The sequence below is a fragment of the Bubalus kerabau genome, chromosome 7 (assembly GCF_029407905.1).
Source record: "Bubalus kerabau isolate K-KA32 ecotype Philippines breed swamp buffalo chromosome 7, PCC_UOA_SB_1v2, whole genome shotgun sequence".
Taxonomy (NCBI): domain Eukaryota; kingdom Metazoa; phylum Chordata; class Mammalia; order Artiodactyla; family Bovidae; genus Bubalus; species Bubalus kerabau.
In genome coordinates, this window is record NC_073630.1 from 9,816,372 (window position 1) to 9,842,783 (window position 26,412).

At 41.2% G+C, this 26,412-nt stretch overlaps 1 protein-coding gene across 4 annotated transcripts; it reads right to left on the minus strand.

The window, feature by feature from the left end:
• Positions 1-2,554: 2,554 nt before the first annotated feature.
• On the minus strand, positions 2,555-26,095 carry LOC129657434 (uncharacterized). Of its 4 annotated transcripts, none has more exons than XM_055587593.1 (2): positions 25,737-26,095; positions 2,555-3,193 (listed from the first exon to the last, which is right to left on the minus strand). In XM_055587593.1, exons 1-2 carry the CDS (start codon positions 26,093-26,095, stop codon positions 2,836-2,838), a joined length of 717 nt encoding a protein of 238 aa, XP_055443568.1. In that variant the 3' UTR covers positions 2,555-2,835. The 4 variants fall into 4 exon arrangements, 3 of the variants coding, with proteins under 3 accessions (XP_055443568.1, XP_055443569.1, XP_055443570.1); XR_008716719.1 differs by lacking the exons at positions 2,555-3,193; positions 25,737-26,095 and adding exons at positions 7,335-9,175; positions 25,125-25,565; XM_055587594.1 differs by lacking the exon at positions 2,555-3,193 and adding an exon at positions 7,989-9,141.
• Between the last annotated feature and the right edge of the window lie 317 nt (positions 26,096-26,412).

The following is a 26,412-nucleotide window of genomic DNA, read 5'->3' on the forward strand; positions in this document are numbered from 1 at the left end:
ACTACAGTAAAGATTTATTTCCCACTCAAGTTCAAAAATTGAAGTTCTTAGTTCGTGGATGGTCTGAGCAAACTTCAGAGACCCAGGCTTCTCCAGTTTTAGTTCAGTTCAGTTCAGTCGCTCAGTCGTGTCCGACTCTTTGCGACCCTATTAATCGCAGCGCGCCAGGCCTCCCCGTCCATCACCAACTCTGGAGTTCACTCAAACTCATGTCCATCAAGTCGGTGATGCCATCCAGCCATTTCTCCAGTTTAGGATGTGTTCTTTTCAGCATGTTGTTTCCAGTATGGCAGACTAGGCCTCAGTCAATCAAAAGGGAAAGGAATAAATATCATCAGTGGAAAGGTTTCCTAGACAAGACCTGGAAATAGAACAGGTGACTAATAGTCATATTCCACTGGCTGGAACTCAGTTACATGGCCACATCTCACTTCAAAGGAAGCGGGAAAAGAGTCCAGGGTATGCCCAGGATGACAGGCCACAGCCACACTCCTCTGTGTAGACTCATCTCTGAGGACTGTAGTTTCCTCTCTTCAGTCTCTAGTGCTCTCCCAGCTGCCTCCATCACCTCTTCAACTGCTGGAGGAAAGCAGTCTATTTAATTCACAGTTATGTGTCAGCCCTGGGTGTGAATTTTAAAAGCAGAAGACTGAAGAATGATTACTCATTCCATAAGAAGACAAATAGACAATTTTGTTGTTCTCTTGGTTGTGATTTTGTGGGTTGGGTTGGTTGGTTGGTTGGTTGGTAAAACAGGTTCAAAAAATACTTTGAGCAAGGTCCTTAATCCACACACACAAAAAGGCAAGTTCTAAAAACCAGTAAGATTTTTGGAAAATGGGAGAGAAAGTGCAAATTAAATAATAGTACAAATAGCATCTGTTTAATTCTGGCTTTTTCTTAATATCTTTAGCTATCCACAATGCAAAGTTTTGGCAGATTGGTGTCTGTACTGGTGTTAAGTAAAAGATGTATCTCATCAAGTCAGCAACAGAGACCATGTGTTAATTCCTATACTTAGTTTGCGTTTTTAAAATAGAAATCGTTAAGTACAACGTGTTCCAAAACTGAAATCTTGACTCTTTCAGAAACTTGCTCCACCCACATACTGTCCCTTCTCTGTTGATGCAACTCTATCCTAAGAGTTGCACAAGACCAAAATTTAGAGTCATTTTTAACATCTTTCTCTCATACCTCTTATCCAAACTTCTCTCTTCTCTTATCCAAGAAATCCTATTGATTCCATGTTCAAAACACCCAGAATATGAACACTTCTCCTCATCTTCACTTATGGATTGAATCCCCATCCTCTTTCATCTTGATTACTGAAATAGCCTCTTAACTAATTTCAGTGTTTTTATTTTTGCCTACCCATCCCCACCTGTACCTCCATACCATACTATACACACACAGAGACTACTCTCAACCCATGGGGTTGGGGAAGAAGCAAAAGTTGAAACAGTGAAATTCGTCTGGGAGCTACCGTAGTAATCCAGGTAAGAGGCAGCGAATGTTCCTACCACTTTCTCCATCAGTCCGCTTCAGCCATAATGACCTTATTGCTATTTCTGAACAAGCTATCCTCTCACGTTTCCCTCTCATGTCATTTCTCAACCAGGCCTTTCCTGAGCGTCCTATGTCCATCCTCCTGCTCAGAATTTTCAAAGCCTCTTGAAATGAGTGTTCACTTTCTCTTTTCTTAATTGAGGTGTAATTGAAATAGGAAATTGTATTAGTTTCAGGTACACAACATAGTGATTTGTTATTTGTATATACTGCAAAATGATCACTGTAAGAAGTCTAGTTAACGTCCATTACTACACAGAGCTACCAAAACAATGCTTTTCTTGTGACGAGTGCTTTTGGGGAACACATGTATACCTGTGGCGGATTCATTTTGATTTATGGCAAAACCAATACAATATTGTAAAGTTAAAACATAAAATAAAATTTAAAAAAAGGACCTACTGTCATAGCAACTGTCAAATATGCAATACATGATTTTTTATTATAGTCACCATGCTGTACATTACATCCATGTGATTTATTTGTAACTGAAAATCTGTACTTGTGCCTTTTACCCCTTTACACATTTTGCTGAGCTCCACCCCCCACCTCTGGTAAACACAAATCTGTTCTCTGGATCTATGAGCTTGTTTTCTCTTTAAGATTCCACATGTAAAATCATATGGTATTCCTCTTTCTCTGTTAGACTTATTTCACTTAGCGTCATGCCCTCAAGGTCCATCCACGTAGTGGCAGTGGCAAATGGAAAGATTTCATTTTTTATGACCGAATAATATCGCATTATATTTATTTATGATACCGTACTTTATTCATTTATCTGTCAGTTAGTTTTAAGTTGTTTCCATGACTTGGCTATTGTAAATAATGCTGCAATGAGCATGGGGATGCATGTATGTTTTTGAATTAGTGGTTTTTTTGTTTTTTCTTTAGGCAAGTACCTAGAAGTGGAATTGCTAGATCACATGGACTTCTGTTATTAAGACTGGAAGGCCTCCTCCCCCCCATACTGTTTTGCATAGTGGCTGCACTAACTTACATTCCCAGCAGTAGTCCATAAGGGTTCTTTTTCTCTGTATCCTCACCAACATGTGCTGTGTTCATGTCTGGTGGTTTCTTCATCTTTGTCACAAGCATTCTTGCCGCATAACTACTTAGCCACAAGGCAGTCTTGCCATAAAAGATAAGTAACAAAAAATAAAAGGACATTAAAAAGAATGTAAACAGGAAACATCAGAAAGGAATAGATTATTGCAAAATACAAAATATTTGAATACCTTTAAAATATGTGTAGACTCATGGCAATACTTCTCAAAACAAATTTATTGGCTTGTACCAAAACACTTGTCTTCCAGGTCTATTTTCGTAGTATTTTATATCTGGTTTTTTGTTTTTTTTTTTGTTTTGTTTTGTTTTGTTTTGTTTTTTGGCTTGTTGATCCTTCTCCTTGTTCAGAACCATACATTTTCTTTTTTCACTAAAATGTCTTCCTTCATTTAGATAGACTTTCCAAATATTAGGATGCCTATTTATAACTGAGCTTTGTACTGTGTTGTGTAAACCTTCCACACTATTGGTTTTTCTTGGAATATTATTGTCACATGTCCATTGAGCGGCATTCCAAAGTTCTGTGGGAAATGGGTATTTGGCCTCTTTCTCCTCCAATGTACTGTATTTCAAAAACAAAAAACAAAAACAACTTTTGGTGCAAAGTCATCATCATCTGTCACACGTTTTATACATCAAACCAAACTATCAACCATTCATTTTATTTTTACAGAAAAATTGCCATATAGCCAATTAGTTTTGCTGCAAAAATGTGGCAAAATGCTTGTGGCAAAGATGCTTAGGGCAAAAGTACCTAGAAATGTTATTTTTTGACTTTTTAAATAATAGCCATTCTAATAGGTATAAGGTGATATCTCATTATGGTTTTGGTATGCTTTTCCCTGATGATTGATGGTCTGAATTTGGCAATAAGGAGTTCATGATCTGAGCCACAGTCAGCTCCCGGTCTTGTTTTTGCTGACTGTATAGAGCTTCTCCATCTTTGGCTGCAAAGAATATGATCAATCTGATTTCGGTGTGATGTCCATGTGTAGAGTCTTCTCTTGTGTTGTTGGAAGAGGGTGTTTGCTATGACCAGTGCGTTCTCTTGGCAAAACTCTATTAGCCTTTGCCCTGCTTCATTCTGTATTCCAAGGCCAAATTTGCCTGTTACTCCAGGTGTTTCTTGACTTCCTACTTTTGCCTTCCAGTCCCCTATAATGAAAAGGACATCTTTTTTGGGTGTTACTTCTAAAAGATCTTGTAGGTCTTCATAGAACCATTCAACTTCAGCTTCTTCAGTGTTACTGGTTGGGGCACAGACTTGGATTACTGTGATATTGAATGGTTTGCCTTGGAAATGAACAGAGATCATTCTGTCATTTTTGAGATTGCATCCAATTACTGAATTTCAGACTCCTTTGTTGACCATGATGGCTACTCCATTTTTTCTGAGGGATTCCTGCCCGCAGTAGTAGATATAATGGTCATCTGAGTTCAAATCACCCATTCCAGTTCATTTTAGTTCGCTGATTCCTAGAATGTCGACGTTCATTCTTGCCATCTCCTGTTTGACCACTTCCAATTTGCCTTGATTCATGGACCTGACATTCCGGGTTTCTACGCAATATTGCTCATTACAGCATCGGACCTTGCTTCTATCACTAGCCACATCCACAACTGGGTATTGTTTTTGCTTTGGCTCCATCCCTTCATTCTTTCTGGAGTTATGTCTCCACTGATCTCCAGTAGCATACTGGGCACCTACCGACCTGGGGAGTTCCTCTTTCAGTATCCTATCATTTTGCCTTTTCATACGGTTCATGGGGTTCTCAAGGCAAGAATACTGAAGTGGTTTGCCATTCCCTTCTCCAGCGGACCACATTCTGTCAGACCTCTCCACCATGACCCGCCTGACTCTAAATAGAAGTTTCATTTTCAGGATAATGTCTAGAGAGAGGGTTACTCTAGGAATCTCTCTCACTGTGATGGTAAGTCTTTCTCAGAGGCCCCTTGCGAACCTCTTTTCAGTTAGCTGGGTCACATGTCATCTCTAGCACCCATCACTTGGTCTAGAGGGGCAATTAGCTTTAGGTGCACTAGACCCGCCCGCCAGAGCAACCTGGAGTGATGAGGTCAAGTTCTCCTGAGACCTACAAGAGGTATGGGGAAGAGACGATACCTTGAATAAAGTCTAGGTATTGTTGGAAGGAAGGGAGAAACCAATGCTTGTACGCAGCAGAAATGTCTGTTTCAAATGGTGATTGTTGTTCATATATAAAATACAGCTCTCCAAAAATCAAAAGCAAGCGAAAAATTTGAGGGAGCACTCTTCTATATATACAGAATTGTTGTTCTGTAGCTTCATAATCTTTCAGTCAGGAGATTTTTGCAGTCCTGTCTTTCAGTTTCATGGTGTGCTTTCAACCTTTTTTCAAAAAGGACTTATATACCAACTTGGTCATTTTGTGGCTGCTGTTTTTTAAACTGGGCTTCCCAGGAGGCTCAGTGGTAAAGAATAAGGCTGTAACTTTGGAATGGTAGCAAACATTTTATTTGCCTTCTGTATTTGTTACTGTGCATTTCAGATTATGTTTTTTTCTAACTTTTTATTCAACCAAACTTTAACGAGCACTATCCTTACCTGGGCTTCCCCAGTGGCACAGTGGCAAGGAATCTACCTGCAAGTCTGGAGCCGCAGGAAACATGTGTTTGATCCCTGGGTCAGGAGGATCCCCTGGAGGAAGGCATGGCAACCACTCCAGTATTCTTGCCTGGAGAATCCCATGGACAGAGGAGCCTGGTGGGCTACAGTCCATGGGGTCAAAAATAGTTGGACATGACTGAAGTGACTTAGCACACACACACTCATCCTTACTCAAGGTACTTTTTACACATCTTTCATACATTACTGACATATATATATAGTTCAGGGATTTGGTGGTGAGAGAGTTTAAGGAGGATATGCTGGGGTATTGGATAATAGGGTTTGCTTGGAGTGAGGGATTAATTAGAACAAAATAGGACCTATGCGAACTCTCATTACATCTTACAATTATATAACATCTTGGCTGTGTTCCTAGATTAGCTGCATTCAAGCATCCAGCAATACTCTTGCTTCACTTGCCACTTGATTTAAATGTGACCGTAATTGATGCTTATAAACCAATAATATGGCTAGAGACCCGTCTCTTATAACCAGCTAGAAAAAATTCCTGAGCCTTATCACTTCATCTATAAAATAGAAAGACAATCTGCCTTACTGAAGGAGGGAAGATTTAAATGCAATGAACTATGTAAGATCATGAAACAATGCCTGACATAAAATAGGCCCAGGAGTCTCAATGCAGGAGACCCGGGTTCCATCCCTGAGTTGGGAAGATTGCCTGGAGTAGGAAATGGCAACCCACTCCAGTATTCCTGCCTGGAGAATTCCATGGACAGAGGAGCCTGATGGGCTACAGTCCATGGGGTCACAAAGAGTTGAACACGACTGAGCGATTGAGCATGCGTGCACACAGACCATAAAGGTTTAGCGACTTCTAGAAAATGCCCATTGACGGAGTCTCCTAATTAAAGAAGTTAACCATCAAAGGGATTGAAACATGTAGGTACAAATCCTTTTATTGTATAGTATTATAAGATTATTTGTTTGTTTTAGTGAAGAGCAAAGAATAAAGAATGTAGTAATTGGTACAGTTTAGTTTCTTCACCCCCAACCCTCCCCTCCCTGCTAAGTTGCTGCTAAGTCGCTTCAGTCATGTCCGATTCTGTGCGACCCCATAGACGGCAGCCCACCAGGCTCCCCCGTCCCTGGGATTCTTCAGGCAAGAACACTGGAGTGGGTTGCCTTTGGTATAGTTTAGTTTCTTCATTCCCAGCCCTCCCCTCCCTATCCCACCATCAATTTACCAAGAACCCCAGGGACCAGACAATTCCATTCTGGTGGGTCCTTGCCAACAATGGAGTAGAGGTTGGAGCCATGTGGACATGAGCCAAGGAATTCTAGCAGCTTCTAAAAGTTGGAAGAGGCAAGAAATGGATTCTCTTCCAAAATGAACCAATCCTGCAGACACATCAGTTTTAGTCCCACTGATTTTAGCCCTGTGAGACTTAATTCAGCCCTCTGACTTCCAGAAGTATAAAAGAATAGATTTGTGTTAAGCCACTCACCACAGCCATAGGGAACTAATAAAAGTGATTTTCCTAGTTACATGAATATAGTGAGGGGGCACCTAGGAGGATAGATTCCTTTTGACACTCACTCCTTACTGTTGCTGCTTAAAAACCCATACGAGAAATGTGCATGAAGAACCCTGGAGCCTTAGAGAGATTGGGACCAGGACAGAAATCTGGAGTTAGAGTGACCTGTCAGGATAGACTAGGGTGGTTCTGACCAAGACATGGTAACAGAGAAGAGCAATGACTCATCCCTGAACAACCAAAAAAGAAAAAAATGTTTCATGTAGTCCAATTAGAATACCCATTCTGTTTAACAACCCTAACTGACAAGTGAGAAGCAACATATTTAGTCATCTGGTATGAGTCGTTTATCTATTAGCAACTCTATGGGAAAATACACAGACTATTAGGTTGAACTATATGAAATTGACAATTTTTCCAGGTATTTTACCTATAAAAATGGTAATGTCATATGGTACAACATAAAGTCCGTAAATGGTTGCATTTCGAGCCCCAGCCACACTCATCTAGAGCTCGACATGGAACACCTGGTAATTCTCCAAAACACCCTTCTCGCCTTACACCACCCTAACCTGACCCTCGGTAAGATTTTGGTGTGTTGGCTATCTTCTATTTGCTTGTCCAGACCCATCCTCCACCATTCTCACCAGCACCCTGCTCTGTAGTCTTGGAAGGCTGACCTACGTGGACTGCCCTGGCCACTTGGCTTCAGGTGGGTTAGATAAGCAGAAGATCGAAGGGCATGGGACAATGAGATGAGAGTGTGTATTCACCCTCCTTCTCCTCCACTGGGTCATCTTTGGCTATCTGCATCTCTCCCTAAATGCTACCAACTTTTGTCAGATACCCTGTACAAACAGCTCCCTTGATGTCTGGTAACTTCTCCCTTTCCTTCAGTCCAGGGAAAGGTAATGGCTCTCTACTGTTACTAGTTTGGAAGTTCTATACAATCCTTATTTTTGTTTTCTTTAAACACTCCCACACTTTTACAAATAATCCTGACAAGACCTCACAGTATAACACAGTGGCAAAGAGTGCATACCCTCTAGCTGCACTGTGTGGCTTCAGTCACTAGCTCTGCCACTTACTGTGAGCCCTTTGCCCATTAATATAATCTCTGCATGCCCCAGTGTCTTCATCTGTAAAATGGCGATGATAGCAGCTCACGGCTGATAGGGTTATTAGGAGGATTGAGTGAATTATTATTTGTATATTATTCCAGAGTGCCTGGAATATAGAAAGTGTGACATAAAACTGTTAAATAAAATAACACAGTACCAGAAAATGACCAATTTCCACAGAAAGCAAAAGAATGAGTAAGACTCAATGAATCCAGAAAACCTTAAGGATAGTCTTAAACACCTAGTCTCTTCTAAAGTATTCTAAAACATTTCATTAAGGGTAACATGCTAATTACCTGATATAAGTATGTACATGTGCTGTTTTGTTAATTTGTGGCTTTCTAAAGCATAATTTTGAACCTCCTTACATAGACTGTAGCTTTCTCCTCTGCTCTTTAATAAATCTTGAGATGTGTATATATATATATCAAGTCTGGTTTATAAGCCAAGATCCTGACAAGAAACAGATAACACTCTCAAACTAGGTGATTCAGGAGAATTTAGTTAGGGGACTTTACTTTGAAAGGTGGACAAGATTTTCAAAAGCCCATAACAAAAGATAGTACAGTGCATGATGGCGGGGAGTCATTCCCTCCTGCAGGCTGTAAAGCAAGAGTGGTTCTATGGAGAGGCTGTCTTGAAGAGTCTTTGGCAGAGGCACAGAGTCTATCAGGGCTCACCCAGCTAGGAGGTTACCAGGTGTTTGGTTGTTTATTGCTGTGAAACGATAATCACATACTGTGCTCACAGTTTTGTGGGTCACTAGTTCTGGCAGGGCACAGCAGGGATGTAAGATTATTCTTGCTTCACAAAATCCTGGAGCCTCGGCTGGGGTGATTGGAGCAGCTGGAGCTGTCTGAGCCAGCACAACAGGGGTCATATATATCTGGGGCCTCAGTAAAGCCGTTGGCTGGCTCCTTTGGTTCTTCTTCACGAGATATCTGCTGGGACTGCCATGTCCTCCAAGACCTTGTCCTCACTCACATATCTGCCTCAGAGGGCTGGAACGGCTAGCGGGTGGCCAGCATCACTCTCTCCATGCTCTCTCCCTGTGGGTCCTTCCAGCAGGGAAGTCTCAGTGTAATTGACCTCTTACTTACAAGACAGCTCAGAACTCCAAGAGTGAGTTCTCCAAGAGACTGAAGCAGCGGGGTCTGTAAGTCTGCTTGTGATGATCTAGCCTCAGAAGCCTCAAAATGTCACTTCTACTGCATTCAGTTGTTCAAGCAAGTTACTTAGGCCAGTCCTGATTACAGGGGAGATAGGAATTAGACTTCACCCTTCAACAGCAAAAAGAAAAAAAAAAAAAAAATGGCATCATGTTTAGTTTACCATAGCAGGTTTCTTAAAGATTCTGAGCTCATTTTCCTCCTGGCCTGCCATCTCTTGCTGATCCTCCCTATTAACCAAGACAACCAAAGGCCAGAGGGCAAAGGAACTTGTTATTTTTAATCCTGCTAAAATTTAATAAAATGAGAAACTTTACAAATCTATATTATTATACTTTTATAATCACATATTATATATTATATTGGTTAATATGTTTTTATATTCATATTTTTAAATTGAACAATAGTTGATTTACAATGTATTCATTTCAGGTGTACAGTAAAAAGTGATTCAGTTCATATATATATACACATATATATTCTTTTTCAGAGTCTTTTGCCTTATAGGTTATTACAAAATATTGAATATAGTTCCCTGTGCCATACAGTAGGACCTTGTTGGTTATTTATGTTATATACAGCAGTGTATCTGTACTAATCCCAAACTCTTAATTTATCTCTCCCTCCCCATTTCCCCTTTGGAAACTATGAATTTGTTTTCTATGTCTGTCAGTCTCTCTTTTGTAAATAAGTTCAGTTTTATCACTTTTTTAGACTCCAGATATATATGACATCATATGATATTTGTCTTTCTCTGTCTGACTGACTTCACTTAGTATGAAAATCTCTAGGTCCATCCATGTTGCTGCCAATTTCATTCTTTTTATGGCTGAGTAGTATTCCATTGTATAAGTATACCACATCTTCTTTATCCATTCCAATGTCAATGGATATTTGGGTTGCTTCCATGTATTGGCTATTGTAAGGAGTGCTGCAGTGAACATTGGAGTGTATGCATCTTTTTGAATTATAGTTTTCTCTGGATTTATGTCCAGGAGTGGAATTGCAGGATCATATGATCAGCCCTGGGATTTCTTTGGAAGGAATGATGCTCAAGCTGAAACTCCAGTACTTTGGCCACCTCGTGCAAAGAGTTGACTCATTGGAAAAGGCTCTGCTGCTGGAAGGGATTGGGGGCAGGAGGAGAAGGGGACAACAGAGGATGAGATGGCTGGATGGCATCACTGACTCGATGGACGTGAGTCTGAGTGAACTCCGGGAGTTGGTGATGGACAGGGAGGCCTGGCGTGCTGCGATTCATGGGGTTGTGAAGAGTCGGACACGACAGAGCGACTGAACTGAACTGAATTGATGGTAACTTTATTTTTAGTTTTTTCAGGAAATTCCATACTGTCCTTCATACTGGCTGCACCAATTTACATTCCTACCAACAGTGTAGGAGGGTTCCTTTTTCTCCACACTGTCTCCAGTATTTATTATTTGTAGACTTTTTGATGACGGTCATTCTGACCAGTGTGAGGTAATATACCTCATTGTAGGTCTGATTTGCGTTTCTCTAACAATTAGCAATGTTGAGCATATTTTCATGTGCCTGTTGCCCATCTGTATGTCTTATTTGGAGAAATGTCTATATAGATCTTCTGCCCATTTTTTATTGTGTTGTCCTTTTTTTTATATATTGAGCCATTTATATATGTTTGATATTAATCCTTTATTGATTATATTGTTTGCAAATATTTTCTCCCATTCTTTAGGTTATCTTTTCATTTTGTTCATGGTTTCATTTACTGTGCAAAAGCTTTTAAGTTAAATTAGGTCCCATTTGTTTATTTTTGTTTTTATTTCCATTCCTCTAGGAGATGGTTCCAAAAAGGTATTGTTGAAATTTATGTCAGTGTCCTGCCTGAGTTTTCCGGAGTTTTATAGTATCCGGTCTTATATTTAGATCTTTGATCCACTTTGAATTTAACTTTGTACATGGTGTTAGAGAATGTTCTGATTTCGTTCTTTGACACGTAGCTGTCCAGTTTTCCCAGCATCACTTATTGAAGACCTGTCTTTTCTCCACTGTATATATTCTTGCCTCCAAAGGAACTTGTTTATACAGTCCTTATAAGCCAGCCCTCTGGGGAACAGAAGAGCCAGAGGAACAAACAGAAGATACCCAGTGCCTCTCCTAATCTTCAAATATTTATTTTAGGACTTCCAAACACTGTGCTATGGTTATACAGGAGAACATAGGAATCACCAAGAGGAGGGAACCATATAAGCCCTTCATTACCTACATCTGTATTTCCTATTGTTGTACCTTTCATTCTTAATCTGCATTCATACCCAACAGTGTTCTTTGGTTTGGGCTAGAATTTCATCACCTACACATCCTCAATTTCTGGTAGTCTATTTCCCACCTACAGGAAAAAATAGACTTACTTCCAGTTGGAATCCCACCATTGGGATATCTTGACAGATTATCCTTACACAGGGCCACTGGCCACATGTTAGTCTGTTGTGCTTGCATACTGAAACTCGGGGTACAGCGCACTTGCACCCCCAGGAGTCCAGCAACGTCAGGCACCATGTCCTCTGCCACCATGAAGCTCTGTTTAAAAAAATGATGGAAGGTAGGGAATGGTAGAGTATCAGGTGAAGGCCCTGGAAACCATACCCTACATCCTTTTCTTTTTGGTTTGTCTCCAGAATCAAATAGTTAATACCTTTTTCAGCAAAGGCTAGTAAAGTAGCATTTTCCTTCTATACCTTCCAGAATTTTTTGCTGTCCAGTAATTTTAAAACATCTCACAGTTTCATTTTAAACTGTTTCTTCACAGTTTTCCTGATTCTCCAAATCGGAGTCTTTTTACTCTAGAATTATCCACCTAATTCTAGTGACAGGTGACATAGGCACATTCATATCTTGACAGGATGTCTGACCTTTCTTGTCCTGGGATTAGGTGATTCTGAAGAATGGGTGGTAGGGATATTCTTATAAGTCATTCCTACATCAGGGCAGCTAGCAAAAACTCAACAATAAAAAGGAAAGGACAGAAAAAGAAAAACAAACATCATATCGATTATATGTAGAATCTAGAAAGATGATACAGAAGAACTTATTCGCAAAGCAGAAATAGAGACACAGATGTAGAGAACAAATGTATGGACACCAGGCTTGGGGGGTGAGAGGGTGGGATGAGCTGGGATCGCCATATCACACTACTATGTATAAAACAGATAAATAATGAATGAGGACCTACTGTATAGCACAGGGAACTCGACTCAGTACTCGGTGGTGACCTAGATGGGAAGGAAATCCCCAAAAGAGGGGATATATGTATACAAATAGCTGACTCACTCTGCCGTACAGCAGAGACTAACACAATATTGTAAAGCAGCTCTTTGTTGCTGTTGTTTAGTTGCTCAGTCATGTCCAACTCCTTGCGACCCTGCCGTGGGCTGCAGCACGCCAGACTTCCCTGTCCTTCACTATTTCCCAGAGTTTGCTCAACTAACTATACTCCAATACAAATTAATTGTTTAAAAAATGAACTGACTTTGAACCACATAAAGATATCCCCCTTAAACCAGACTAAATGTATTCCTAACTCAACTTCCTCTTAGCTGAATCCCCCAAATGCCTTCAGTCACTCCAGTGATCTTACTGAAGAGTCTGAGGAGGAAATGTTGGGTGGAAACAGTCATTCGCTCAATGTCAGCAGTTAAGTAGTTGCAACAATGTGACCACATTGCTAGGACTCACTCAGACTCAGAAGGTGTCCTGTAAGTGAACGATGCGGTATGCTTCCGTAACTTTGAGGTGAAACCACCTCTGCCCTTTCGGCAGATGAATTTTCCTCAGGAGGAGCCCAGTGCTCTTCTCTGCCTCTGTACCTAGATCAGGGACATCCTGACTCAGCTTGCCACAGTCTCCACCAACCCCCGCCACCCCTGGCTGCCTCCCAGGGCTAAATCTCAGGTGATTCAGATATACATTTTAGTTCATCTCTTTCAGAAGTTCCAAGTTCCTTATGCAAATTAATCTAACTCCATCCTAGGAATCTTTCTTTGCTCAAGGGGTCCCAGGTTCCCCCTTTAGGGGAAACCTTCCTATACCACTTGTACATAACTACAGGCAATACTCCATGCAATTTTTAGCAGATCTGATTCAAAGAAACTGTCTGCCCTCTTTCTCACAGGTTGGAAGTGCTCACTTAATTTTTAATTTTCCCCCTCAAAGGATACCTACAGGTACTGTCTGCCTCAAGAGGCACCCTGTTATTTTTTATTATCAACTACAACAAAAAAAATACATGAACATATATCTATCAATCACATACTATATGACATTTTAGGTTATGATGTGGAACATACACAATTTACTGTTCTCAAGGATCTTGTAATCTGGTATTCAATACTTTACTTAAAATTAAAGACCCAGTATGTGCCAGATAGTATTGTGGGACCTGATGACCCAGTGGTGAACGAAGCAAACTCAACCTTATGAAGCTTACAGACATCAGGAATTAAAAAAAAAAAAAAAAAGTAGTAAATATAGAATATAATGTCCAGAGTAGACAAACGCCTCAAGAAAGTCACAGCTCTGTTTGGCAGCTCTGATTGTGTGTCTTATTTGCTTACTCAGAAGACCCTTCTGAGATGATCCTTTAAGAAGATCCTTAAAGATCCACATTAAGTGAGAGGTTGAGGTAGATTCAATGCAACTATTTGGATTTTTCCAAGGCAGAGAGGGCAGGTGTGAGAGCAAACATTTGAAAGTTTTTATAAAATCTTAATAGCAATAAAAATTGTTAATGAGTCACAAGAACAGTAAATAAGACATCAGAAACATTATTCATTCATTCGTTCATTCTATAAATGATTACTGAGCCCTATTATGTTCCCTGGAGGAGGAAATGGCAACCCACTCCAGTGTTCTTCCAGGATAATCCCATGAACAGAGGAGCCTGGCTACAGTTCATGGGGTCGCAAAGAGTCAGACACAACTGAACAACTGAGCACATGATGTTCCTAGGGATACAAATATGAACACAGGGTCCTGGAGGGTGTAACTAAGATTGGTATGACTAAGACACAGTACCTGTAAATAAATTTCAAATAAAGGGTAAAAATACAGTGCAATGGCTGAGCAGGTGTTATGAGATTACTTATGAGGTATACATAAATAAACCTTGTGTGGGAAGTGGGGCCCTTAGAGGGCCTGAGAGTGTTGAGCTTCCTGGAGCACTAAATGTCTAAAATAAATCCAGAGGAAATAGTAGGAATTAGCCAGAAGCAAAAGAGAACAAATTTCAGCCTCATGCAAAATCCTAGGAACATGAGAATATGCTACATTTAAAGAAATGAGGCATTGAGTTTCTGCAGTAAACCAACTTCAGATCACAAATAGCTTTCTATGTCCTACTGAGAAGATTATCCTCTACCAGAGGATAATGGGGAGACACTGACATGTTTTAAGAGGGAAGTGACTCCATCAGGCTAACACTTCAGAAAGATCACTCTGCCTGTAGCATGGAGAAGGCATGGCTTCAAGGATTGAAGACAGGAAGTGGGTTGGAGAAAAAGATTTAAGAGTCATGATGAAAGATCAGTCTTGAGGACTCCATGACTGCTTGGAAAAAGAGAAAATTACAAATGAATTATTTACACAAAAAAGGTGACTTCAGAGAATGGATTTGGAGTCAGTTTTGAAGGATGTGCTGGATCTGAATTGATGGGTTGAGAGTTTAATAGAAAGGAGAGGTCTAGAAATCCCTTCATGGAGTTATTCTCTAGGTGAGAACTGTTTAACTGTGTGCTGGGCACTCTGACTACTATGGTGTATTTATTATATCACTTAATAGAACAAGTCTATGTGAACCATTGTTACTCTTGTTACAAATAAAGGAACTGAGGTGTTGGGCAGTCACATAGCTGACAAACAGGATAATCAGATCAGATCAGTTGCTCAGTTGTGTCCTACTCTTTGCGACCCCATGAATTGCAGCACGCCAGACCTCCCTGTCTGTCCATCACCAACTCCCGGAGTTCACGGAGACTCACATCCATTGAGTCAGTGATGCCATCCAGCCATCTCATCCTCTGTCGTCCCCTTCTCCTCTTGCCCCCAATCCCTCCCAGCATCAGTCTTTTCCAATGAGTCAACTCTTTGCATGAGGTGGCCAAAGTACTGGAGTTTCAGCTTGAGCATCATTCCTTCCAAAGAAATCCCAGGGCTGATCTCCTTCAGATGGCCTGGTTGGATCTCCTTGCAGTCCAAGGGACTCTCAAGAGTCTTCTCCAACACTTCTAATCTAGACTATAAAAATCAGTCTCATAACCTTGTAACCATTTTACAAAAAAAAAACAAAAAACCCTCATATTTCCCAACGGACCATAGGTGAAGTAACTTTGGGCTCTTTAAAATATACCCCCCCAAAAAAAAAAATCACTCTCAGCATGAAATCTACAAACCAAAATATTGTCACTACTGAAGAGATGCAAAAAGTCAAATGCAGACTCTGAAAGCAATTCAAAGAGAAATTTCCCAAAATGTTTCAAGCAATGGCAACACAGTTTATAAAAACATAAGGCTTTCCAAGGTAACTATGGCAAAGAGACAATAACTTACATTGATCAATTCTAGAGTTTTAAGACATTATAGAAATGTTTTTTCACGTTCTCAGACTAGTATTGCACAATACTTCCAATATATGCACCACCTCAGTGATTCCACTGACGGAGAAGAATGAAAACAAATAAACTGAAGGAATCAGGCAGGGCCTGTTCCATAGAGCAGTTCCTTCTTTCAACTGATTTATTGATTACTGTTCTTGGAAGTGCCATTATTTAAAGACAACGTTTTATGTAAGCATAGCTGGAATTTTATCCTGGAACTTCCAGACTAGAATGCTGTACATTACCTACTTTCAACATATTGTTCATTTCCCTATAAGAAGTGAATGGGAAAATTGAGTCACTGTGAAAAGAATGAACTTCTGGCTTCATCTCCATACAGCCTTTGTTTATTTAAAACATGTATTATTTTCAAGGCATGTAGCAAAATTGAATGAAGAATTTTGCATAAGTGTCCCTAATACTTTGGGTCTTTTTTGAGTTTTAGTTGATTTTATTAAATTATAAAATGTTGACTTTTGTTTTCAGAGTTGAGTCAAACAAGTTATCCAAAAGCTACTCTTAAGAGATGAAAATTATCTCTGGTCATGAGGTTCTTTTTTTTTTTTTTTTTTTTTCTGTGGCATTATAATTATATCACACTTTCCTTACGTATTTGGAAAAAGGCAGGCTTCAAAATTGGAGAAGGAAATGGCAACCCACTCCAGTGTTCTTGCCTGGAGAATGCCAGGGACGGGGGAGCCTGGTGGGCTGCCGTCTATGGGGTCGCACAGAGTCGGACACGACCGAAGTGACTTAGCAGCAGCAGCAGCAGGTTTCATAATGATGTCTATGCAGTCATCTGAGATGTTTTAAATGAGACTGAGCATCACCTAAAAAAAATTTTAGTCTGTAACTTACAAAGAAAAGACAAATGATTCTCTAGGCTGGAATCAAGATCAACAAAACTATATCTCTTGATTTACATTTAAACATACACATTTTTGTTCCTTTAACCTTTAAAGAGTCTATTTTTAAATGACCTACTTTTAAACTGGTTTTTAGTTAAGTGTGTCACACCCAGGTGCAGTTGACTTTTAAAAGTGTTTCACTCCTTGCTATTTCTTTCTAAACTAATTATTTTATTTTTAGCCATTCTGACTAGCACAAGATATTTTCTCTAGAGAATGAAATCTTTTCTTTAACAGGAAAGTGGATGAAAGGAGCATAGATGAAAGGATGAAAGGAGCATTTGTTCTGGGTATAGGTGTTTTAGGTTATTTCATGTTTCTGTGAATGGTGCCTATTATACTGATCAATTAAAACACCACCGTTCTTCTGTTTAATATCTTCTGCAGATGCAGGTGAAAGGGTAGTGAGAAGCCTCAGGAGTTCCTGAGGTTGATCTGCCCTGAGACAGGACTTCAAAGCGTTACCAACAGATGGTTGTCCACCTCATTTGTAAAAGTTGCTAGGGGGAAATTCCACAGTTGTTTTTCATCCTGAATCCATCTGTGCTGCATCCCTTTGTCAGGAACGTGTGTCTAGTATCTGTCCAGAATCTCTCCTGTTTGAATGTAAGTCCATTTCCTTTCATTGTGACCTTCCTTGATGGGAAGAACAGCTGCTCGCCATGCACTGTGTAATGTCTCTTCACACAGATCAGCCTTTATATATCAAATAGAATTCTTGGCTGCTTCAAGAGACTTAGGTAAAAAACCCTATGTTTGATTTGGAGGGAAAATGCTGTGTACTGATTGAAATCATTGCACTGCACCATAACACGGTCTTATTATTCATAGGTTGGTTCTGTCTTTGAAATTCATAATTATGGTTTGATTTAAATTTATGCAGTTAAAATATTAAGCTGATCCCTACCATGTGACACCTTGAAATATGTACTCCAATGCTCTCTGTAGAGAACTGCTAGATCACATGAGCCTAGTGCTGCTAAAAATAAAGGATGATCTTGTGACGAGTGATAAGACTTCCACAGACCACTAAAAGAAATAAACCTTTCCCAAAGATCAGTTGCTGACATATTTACATATATCCAATAAGCAAAAGTACTGCCATAGGCAGTATCAAAGTTGAGTGAAAATTTAAAGCTATTTAAAATTTTAAATCTTCCCAATTCTGGGTTGGGAAGATCCTCTGGAGAAGGAAATGGCAACACACTCCAGTACTCTTGCCTGGAAACTCCCAAGGACGGAGGAGCATGGTAGGCTACGGTCCATGGGGTCGCCAAGTGTCGGACATGACTGAGAGACTTCACTTCACTTCAAAATTCTAAAAGATGATGCTGTTAAGTGTGGCATTCAATATCTCAACAAATTTGAAGACTCAGCAGTGGCCACAGGACTGGAAAAAATAAGTTTTCATTCCAATCCCAATGGAACGCCTCTCCATTCCAAAAGAAGGGCAATGCCAAAGAATGTTCAAACTACCATATAATTACACTCATCTCACATGCTAGCAAGCTTATACTCAAAATCCTTCAAGCTAGGCTTCAGCAGTACATGAATCGAGAATCTCAAAATGTACAAGATGGATTTAGAAAAGGCCGAGGAACCAGAGATAAAATTCTCAACATTCATTGCATCATGGAGAAACCAAGGGAATTCCAGGAAAAACATGTATTTCTGCTTCATTGACTACACCAAAGCCTTTGACTGTGTGGATCACAGAAAACTGTGGAAAATTCCTAAAGAGATGGGAATACCAGACCACCTTACCTGCCTCCTGAGAAACTTGTATGCAGGTGAAGAAGCAACAGTTGGAACCAGACATGGACTGGTTCAAAATTAGGAAACGAGTATGACAAGACTATATATTGTCACCCTGCTTATTTAACTTATATGCAGTTAAATAAGCATCATACAACTGCCAGGCTTGATGAATCACAAGCTGGAATCAAGATGGCTGGGAGAAGTATCAACAGCTTCAGATATGCAGATGATACCACCCTTATGACAGAAAGTGAAGAGGAACTAAAGAGCCTCTTGACAATGGTGAAAGAGGAGAGTGAAAAAGCTGCCTTAAAACTCAACATTCAAAAAACTAAGACCATGGAATCCAGTTCCATCACTTCATAAAAGGGGGAAACAAAAGGGGAAAAGTGGAAGCAATGACAGATTTTATTTTATTGGGCTCCAAAATCAATGTGGATAGTGACTGCAGCCGTGAAATTAAAAGACACTTGCTCCTTGGAAGGAAAGCTATGACAAACCTAGACAACATTTTACAAAGCAGAGACATCACTTTGCTGACAAAGGTCCGTATAGTCAAAACTGTTTTTTCCAGTAGTCATGCACAGATGTGAGAGTTGGACCATAAAGAAGGCTGAGTGCCAAAGAATTGATGCATTGGAATTGTGGTGCTGGAGAAGACTCTTGAGAGTCCTATGGACTGCAAGGAAATCAAACCAATCAAACCAAGGAAATCAATCCTAAAGGAAATCAGTCCTGAATCTTCAATGGAAGTACTGACGCTGAAGCTGAAGCTCCAATACTTTGGCAACCTGATGCAAAAAGCTGACTCCTTGGAAAAGACCCTGATGCTGGGAAAGACTGAAGGCAAAAGGAGAAGGGGGCAGCAGAGGATGAGATGATTAGATAGCATCACTGATGCAATGGACAGGAATTTGAACAAAGTCTGGGAGAGAGTGGAGGACAGAAGAGCCTGGTGTGCTGCAGTCCACAGTCACAAAGACTTAATGACTGAACAAAAACAACTGCCAAATACTCTTTAAAAAGCCCACATTTCTGTTTAAATTGACCCAACAAATAGCTACTGAACACATGTTATGTCCCAATCACTATACCTTATTCTACAATATTATTCTAGGTGGATTCTTGAGGTAGCCTCCATGATCCCTTCATCCTCTATTTACACCCTGGTATGGTCAAGGGCAAAACCTTAATTTGTTTCTTTCTACTAAAAAAAAAAAGTACAACCTAAAAGTTGAGAATTATATTTTATTCATTGGCCTTACTAAGGACTATAGCTAGGATGAAAAGTGAAAATGTTAGTCACTCAGTTGTCCCCAACTCTTTATGACCCCATGGACTGTAGTCCACCAGGCTCCTCTGTTCCTGGAATTCTCCAGGCAAGAATGCTGGAGTGGGTTGTCATTCCCTTCTCCAAGGGATCTTCCTGACCCAAGGATCGAACCTGTCTTCTGCTTTGCAGGCAGATTCTTTACCATCAGAGCCACTACAGAAGCCCGTAGCCTAGGACGCATCCTCTCAAATAGCTCTGAGGGACTATTCCAAGGAGATAAGGGAGGAGCCAGAGCATGAAAGAGTCTTTGCTGAAAAACAAAACAAAAACCATGTTGTCAAACATCAAAATATTACTGCTAATCATACACACACACAGCCATCTGAAATGAATGATTTTACTGCTTTTCTGTGTATGGGAAGATGCTCGAGTCTGGGGTCATAGAAATTAGTCCTTTTAGATATGCATCTTAACTATCTAGACTAGTATCCTGTGTGTCTCCGTCCTATATTCCCCTCTGGGCACACGGTTGGGACAGCTGCAGTGGCTGAAGGCTTGATGGCAGGCAACATTCGCTGTTTACTGAAACGGCAGGCAACGTGTTCTTTTGCCCACACTTCCAACAAACAATATGGCAAAGGTATGCATGTGATGATGCGTCTGTGACAGTTTGGATGACATTATTAAAAAACTGCCCTTCTTGTTGGAGGCTGTCTCCCTTGCTGGTTCTGAGGAAACAAGTGGCCACGTTGGAAAGCTCCACGTGGCAAGGCACTGAAAGTGGCTTTGAGAACCAGAGAGGGGCCTTCAGCCAGTGACCTGTAAAAGTTTCAGCCAGCATCCAGCAAGAGAAAGAATTTCTCAGTTCTGTAATCCCAAGAAAGTTAATTCTGCCAACAGTCTGAGTAATCTTAGAAGAGGATCCTTCTCCAGTTGAGCCTCAGATGAGACTGTAGATCTGGCCAGCACCTTGATTCCCTTGTGAGACACCCCTGAGCAGAGTGCCCAGCTCAACCAACCTAGACTCCTAATTCACAGAAACAGAGATAATGAATGTGTGTTGCTTTAAGCCACTAATATTGTGGTAATATCATTCCATAGCAATGGATAACTACAGCTCAGTCTTTACCTTTCTTGACCTTAAAATCTTTGAAGCATGCAGGCGAGTTATTTTGCAGAATGTCCCTCAATCTAGGTATGTTTGTATGGAAATCAATCAATCTCATCCTCATGATTAGATTCACAATTTTGACAGTAATGACATAAATATAATGTTGTATCCTCCTCAGTATGTTCTATTAAATGTGTATACTATTGGTTTGTCCCAATAAAAGCAGAGACATTACTTTGCCAACAAAGGTCCGTCTAGTCAAGGCTATGGTTTTTCCTGTGGTCATGTACGGATGTGAGAGTTGGACTATGAAGAAGGCTGAGTGCCGAAGAACTGATGCTTTTGAACTGTGGTGTTGGAGAAGACTCTTGAGAGTCCCTTGGACTGCAAGGAGACCCAACCAAGCCATTCTGAAGGAGATCAGCCCTGGGATTTCTTTGGAAGGAATGATGCTCAAGCTGAAACTCCAGTACTTTGGCCACCTCATGCAAAGAGTTGACTCATTGGAAAAGACTCTGATGCTGGGAGGGATTGGGGACAGGAGGAGAAGGGGACGACAGAGGATGAGATGGCTGGATGGCATCACTGACTCGATGGACGTGAGTCTGGGTGAACTCCAGGAGTTGGTGAGGGACAGGGAGGCCTGGCGTGATGCGATTCATGGGGTCGCAAAGAGTCGGACACGACTGAGCGACTGATCTGATCTGATCTGATCTGAAGTGATAATGAATCACTTGGTTAGAGTCTCTTTGTTGTAAAGATACTATTTGCCCATGGTAACTAATAAGAAACCTGCCAGGTGATACTTCAAGCTATGTAAATATCCCACCCATCATCACACTCTCATCAGTTAATTCTAATGACCATTAGTGATTTTTCTGGGCTTCCCTAGTGGCTCAGACAGTAAAAGAATCCGTCTGCTATACAGAAAACCCAGGTTCAACGCCTAGGTCAAGAAGATCGCCTGGAGAAGGGAATGGCTACCCACTCCAGTATTCTTGCCTGGAGAATTCTATGGACAGAGGAGCCTGGTGGGCTATAGTCCATGGGGTCGCAAAGAGTCGGAGGTGGCTGAGTGACTAACAACTTATTTTCAATGATTTTGTAATTACATGATTCCTTTTATATTCATTTTGTTGACATTCTAGTGTAAGGAACATTCCTTTCTCTTCTGTTTATTTGCTTATCTAGTTATTTATTTATATCAGTATGGAATCACAGTTTCTTATTTTAGTCAATGGTTTAAAATTTGTTACTATCAGTATATGTCAATATATATCAATACGTATTTTGATATTCTAATTGTTTCAGACTTGTATTAGACTTTGGAAGTCCTCTGTTCTGATATGCTGGCATTATGTTTAAGTCTTTCTTACATTCTGTCAAAACAATATTTTCCAGGTATATTTTGCGCTTTCCCTGTCACAGACCTGGAATCTTCTACAGAGACTCTTGGTTTCTTTTAAAGTGAAGAAACATATTTTTAAGCCAAAATCTAGGACTAAGTGTACTCTGACACATGAATATCATTGCTTCTAGTATTTCTCAGTGACAGTGGGATATATATTGAAATAAGTTTAACAAAATACATGTAAGACATGTACACTAAAAACTTCAAGACACTGCTGGGAGAAATTTTAAAAGATTGAAGTAAATGGATAAATACATACATTAATAGATATAGGACTCAGTGTTATTAAGATGTTGGTTATGAAGATGTCTACTGCTTAGCATCTCATAAGGGTGCAATCAGTTTATTGGCTGGAATTGTGGTTGTGGTCTCATTTGAGGCGTGACTGGGGAAATATCTGCTTTTGAGCTCACTTTAGTTCTTAATCTTACAGTTATAATACCAAAAAATTAATTTTCTTGGTGGCTGGAGCTCCTTGTAGGCTATCAGCTGCAGGCTGCCCACAGCTCTTAAAAGCTGCCTGCATTTCCTTGTCATGTGGGATTTCCCCACATCATGCACACACACACACACACACACACACATTTAATTTTTAACCTCCAATTCCATTTCAACATCACAATGTACCTTCTAGGCTTCCCCTTCAACAATGAGGGACCTAGATCCTATTATATGTGCTAATATATTGACTCAATTTTCTCAAGCTTAGAATATATGTTTGCTGTAAGAAAAAAGAAGATACTATGTAGTATTTGAAAAAAAAAAAAAAAACAAGGCAGGAAAGATGTCATGACTTTCATAATCTGTGTTCTCTTTTGGAAAAGGAATTTGATCATCCACGGTTTTATTTGTTTTTTCTAGTTGTATGAACAAAACCTTTAGCAACAGAAATGAGTAAAAGTCATACAGAACCTTGTAAGCCATGTTAGAGATTTGAGTTTTTTCCTAGTACAATGAGAATATAACAGGTTGGAGGGCTTGTCTGTTAGGTCATTGCATTTTTTGTTGTTGTTGTTTTAAGTAGCATTTACCTCACCTTCCAAGTTATTTCCTCGTAATGTTTATTATTTACTCATCCTTCAACTTATTCTAAAACAAGATTTGATATGCTTAGAGCAATCCATACCAATAAGTTAGAAAGAATGTATGTTAAAAAAAAAAAAAATGGAGGAAACTGGGATAAAGAATAAAAGAAGCCAGAGAACAAGATGCCAGGGTGAGGCCAATTCAAAATATTCTTAACTTTAAGTACTTTAAAGTTACAAGAGGTACTGTTCTGAGTTTTCTCGAGACTAGAACAGTTTGAAATGCCTCATCCCATCCCTTCACAGTAACCCCCACCCAACATCTATACCACACAGAATTGAGACTCACTGATGGGAGAGTCCAGGGATTGTTTTTCTTGCACAATTTTTTTTAGACGCCTTCCTGGTTTCTGATAATTTAACCCTTTCAGGTTGGGAGAGAAAAGGGACATTTGGATAATGCCTGTTTATTTAATCATGGTAGCCAACCAAAGCAAGCATTTTAAGCCAAAAATTCACTCCATCCTTAGTTGGAAGTAGAATTTTAAAATATAATTGCCCTCCTGAGAGGAGAAATGCATGACCTTCCACAGAGAAAAATTGAGCACTGAGGAGATGGTCTTTAGGTCATGAGCGCTATAATCACTATCATAGTAAGAAATTAGAAGATCATCCTCATTTTAAAATCTGATATAACTTATCATGTATTAGTTCATACTCCTTTGCTTGCTTTTTACTGGTTTGTGGCTACTGGCATACAGCAGTGAAGTTTCAAAGAAACGGAAATGACAAAAGGACAATCATTTAATGAAGGAAGTATAAACCATTGCACTGGGGGACTGGAAGACATTTCTTAAAGTTCTCATATTATCTGTTTAATTACGTGTTTCTATGTAGTGAGTAATGTCTTACATTCTTGCCAAGAATATTTGGAAAGGAGTTTGTTAAAAGTATGTCAGCTAAATCACTTTTGGTATATCACTGCTAATGGTGTCGTTCACACGTTGTGAAACACACAGCTCCAGTTTAATTCTGCCAAAAAAATTAGGTCATTGCAAAATACCATATTAAAACCGCAGGGAGATGGGGATGAGAATAAAGCAAGGGAAGACTCCCAATTCTTTTTTGTGAAGCATGATAGAAGTGAAGTGAAAGTCGCTCAGTCCTGTCTGACTCTTTGCAGCCCCGTAGACTATACAGCGGAGAAGGCAAAGGCAACCCGCTCCAGTACTCTTGCCTGGAAAAATCCCATGGGCGGAGGAGCCTGGTAGACTGCAGTCCATGGGGTCGCGAAGAGTGGGACACGACTGAGCGACTTCACGTTCACTTTTCACTTGCATGCATTGGAGAAGGAAATGGCGACCCACTCCAGCGTTCTTGCCTAGAGAATCCCAGGAACGGCGGAGCCGTCTCTGGGGTCGCACAGAGTCGGACACGACTGAAGCGACTTAGCAGCAGCAGCAGACTATACAGTCCAGGGAATTCTCCAGGCCAGAACACTGGAGTGGGTAGCCTCTCCCTTCTCCGGGGGAACACCCCAACCCAGGGATCGAACCCAGCCGCAGTTACAGGCAGTTTTTTTTTTTTTTTTTTTTTTTAACCAGCTGAGCCACAAGGGAAGCCCTATCAAAGCATGATGAGGATAACGACAAAACAGGGTAGGAATGCTGAGTCCTTTTAAACGGATACATTTTTCGTGGTATGTGTACTTTAACTCCAGTTCAATATAAATGAAGAATTAAAAACTGGGCTAACTGGCTGCTCTGCACGGTACCTGGGGACTGCCCCGTAGATCAAGTTAACCTACTTGTATGGAGATTTGTGATTTCATACACAAACCATGGTGATTATTGTATCTCAATTTACCTTTATCTTTTTCCAGTTAGGAAAGGGGGCTTAATGCAAATTAAGCCTTTCTTGTGAAGGCAGTTAATTTATACTTACTATGGTTATTAACGTTAATCACAGGAATGGCTCTGTTAGAAGTTACCCACCAGGACTGTTAAATCTATTTTGGTGACTCACGTCCCAGATCTCGTCACCCCAGATGTGGTCCCTTGGCTGGGGCGCCCTGAGCCGTTGCGCCGTCAGGGCTTCGTGGGAGGTGGGTCCCAGCTCCTCCCAGACCCACGCGCTGATCTGGCGGAAAGTGAGGCAGGACAGTCATTGTTCTCCCAGGCCCGGGGAAAAGAGCGCGGGCTACCAGCACCTCTCATTTTCGGGCGAAAATTTCCCCAGCTACAGCTCTCTGGGTTTGGGCTGGGTCTCCACAGCGTGACCTTTCCTTGCCTAGAGAGGGACGCTCAGCGAACACATCCACCGTCACCTTTGCGCGCTCCTCCGGAGCCGGCTTGGCATGCAGCGCACCCCAGCGGCCGCACGGCCTCCTTTCTAGTCCTGGTCACTAGGCTTCCGGAGAGCTCGCCAGTCGCCGCCCTGGCCGCCCCGGAATCTAGAGACTAGAGAGACTTCCAGAGCCAGTCTCAGACACACCCCGGGGAAGGCGCGGGGCTGCGGCACCCCCCCCACCCCCCCACCCCCCCCCGCCCTCCGCACCTGGAAACGGTGAGGACCTGGAGAGGCGGGGCGCGGCAGGAGGCTGGCCCGGCGACTGAGCAGCTCCGCCGAAAGCCTGCCCGACTGAAGCAGGGCGAAGGGGGGAGGGTCTCGAGGCGAGTTCTGCTCCTCCGAGGGAGGGACCCCAGCTGGAGTGGAAAACCAGCACCAGCTGACCACAGAGACACGCCGCGCTGATCATGGAGAGGGCCGGCCCCGGCTCCGCGCGGCCGCAACGGCAATGGGACCAGGACTCGGTCGAAGCGTGGCTGGACGATCACTGGGACTTTACCTTCTCTTACTTTGTTAGGAAAGGCACCAGGTAAGAAGAGGAGCCGCGGAAGCCCCGGCGGGGGCATGGAGCGTGACCTGGGGTTTCTCTCTCTCCTCTATTGAATGCTCCCCTTCTTTAAGCATTAAGCAGTCTCCACTCTCAGGCCCTTTGCTTTTGAAGTTGGGCCATGATCTTACGGTGTAGAGACCTCGACTTTTAAGGCGAGTGCAGTCGAAAAACCCAAGCGTCGGATCCGATCCAACTTGCTCACAAAAGTTCAAATACAAAAATGTATGTGCCGAACCCCCACCCCCACCCCCTCCACACGCCGGCAGCCCTGGTAGTCCCTGGGAGCAAGATTATTTCCATATATTTGTTCTCACGGGCCTTTCTCTAGCCTCC

What these genes read in the sequence shown, in the direction of transcription:
- LOC129657434 (XM_055587593.1), bottom strand. Translation starts at nt 26,095, where the DNA reads ATGCCCCCGCCGGGGCTTCCGCGGCTCCTCTTCTTACCTGGTGCCTTT. An exon ending in CAGGTCCTCACCGTTTCCAG is followed by an intron (nt 3,194 to 25,736) that starts GTGCGGAGGGCG and finishes TTTGAAATACAG; the next exon opens with TACATTGGAGGAGAAAGAGG.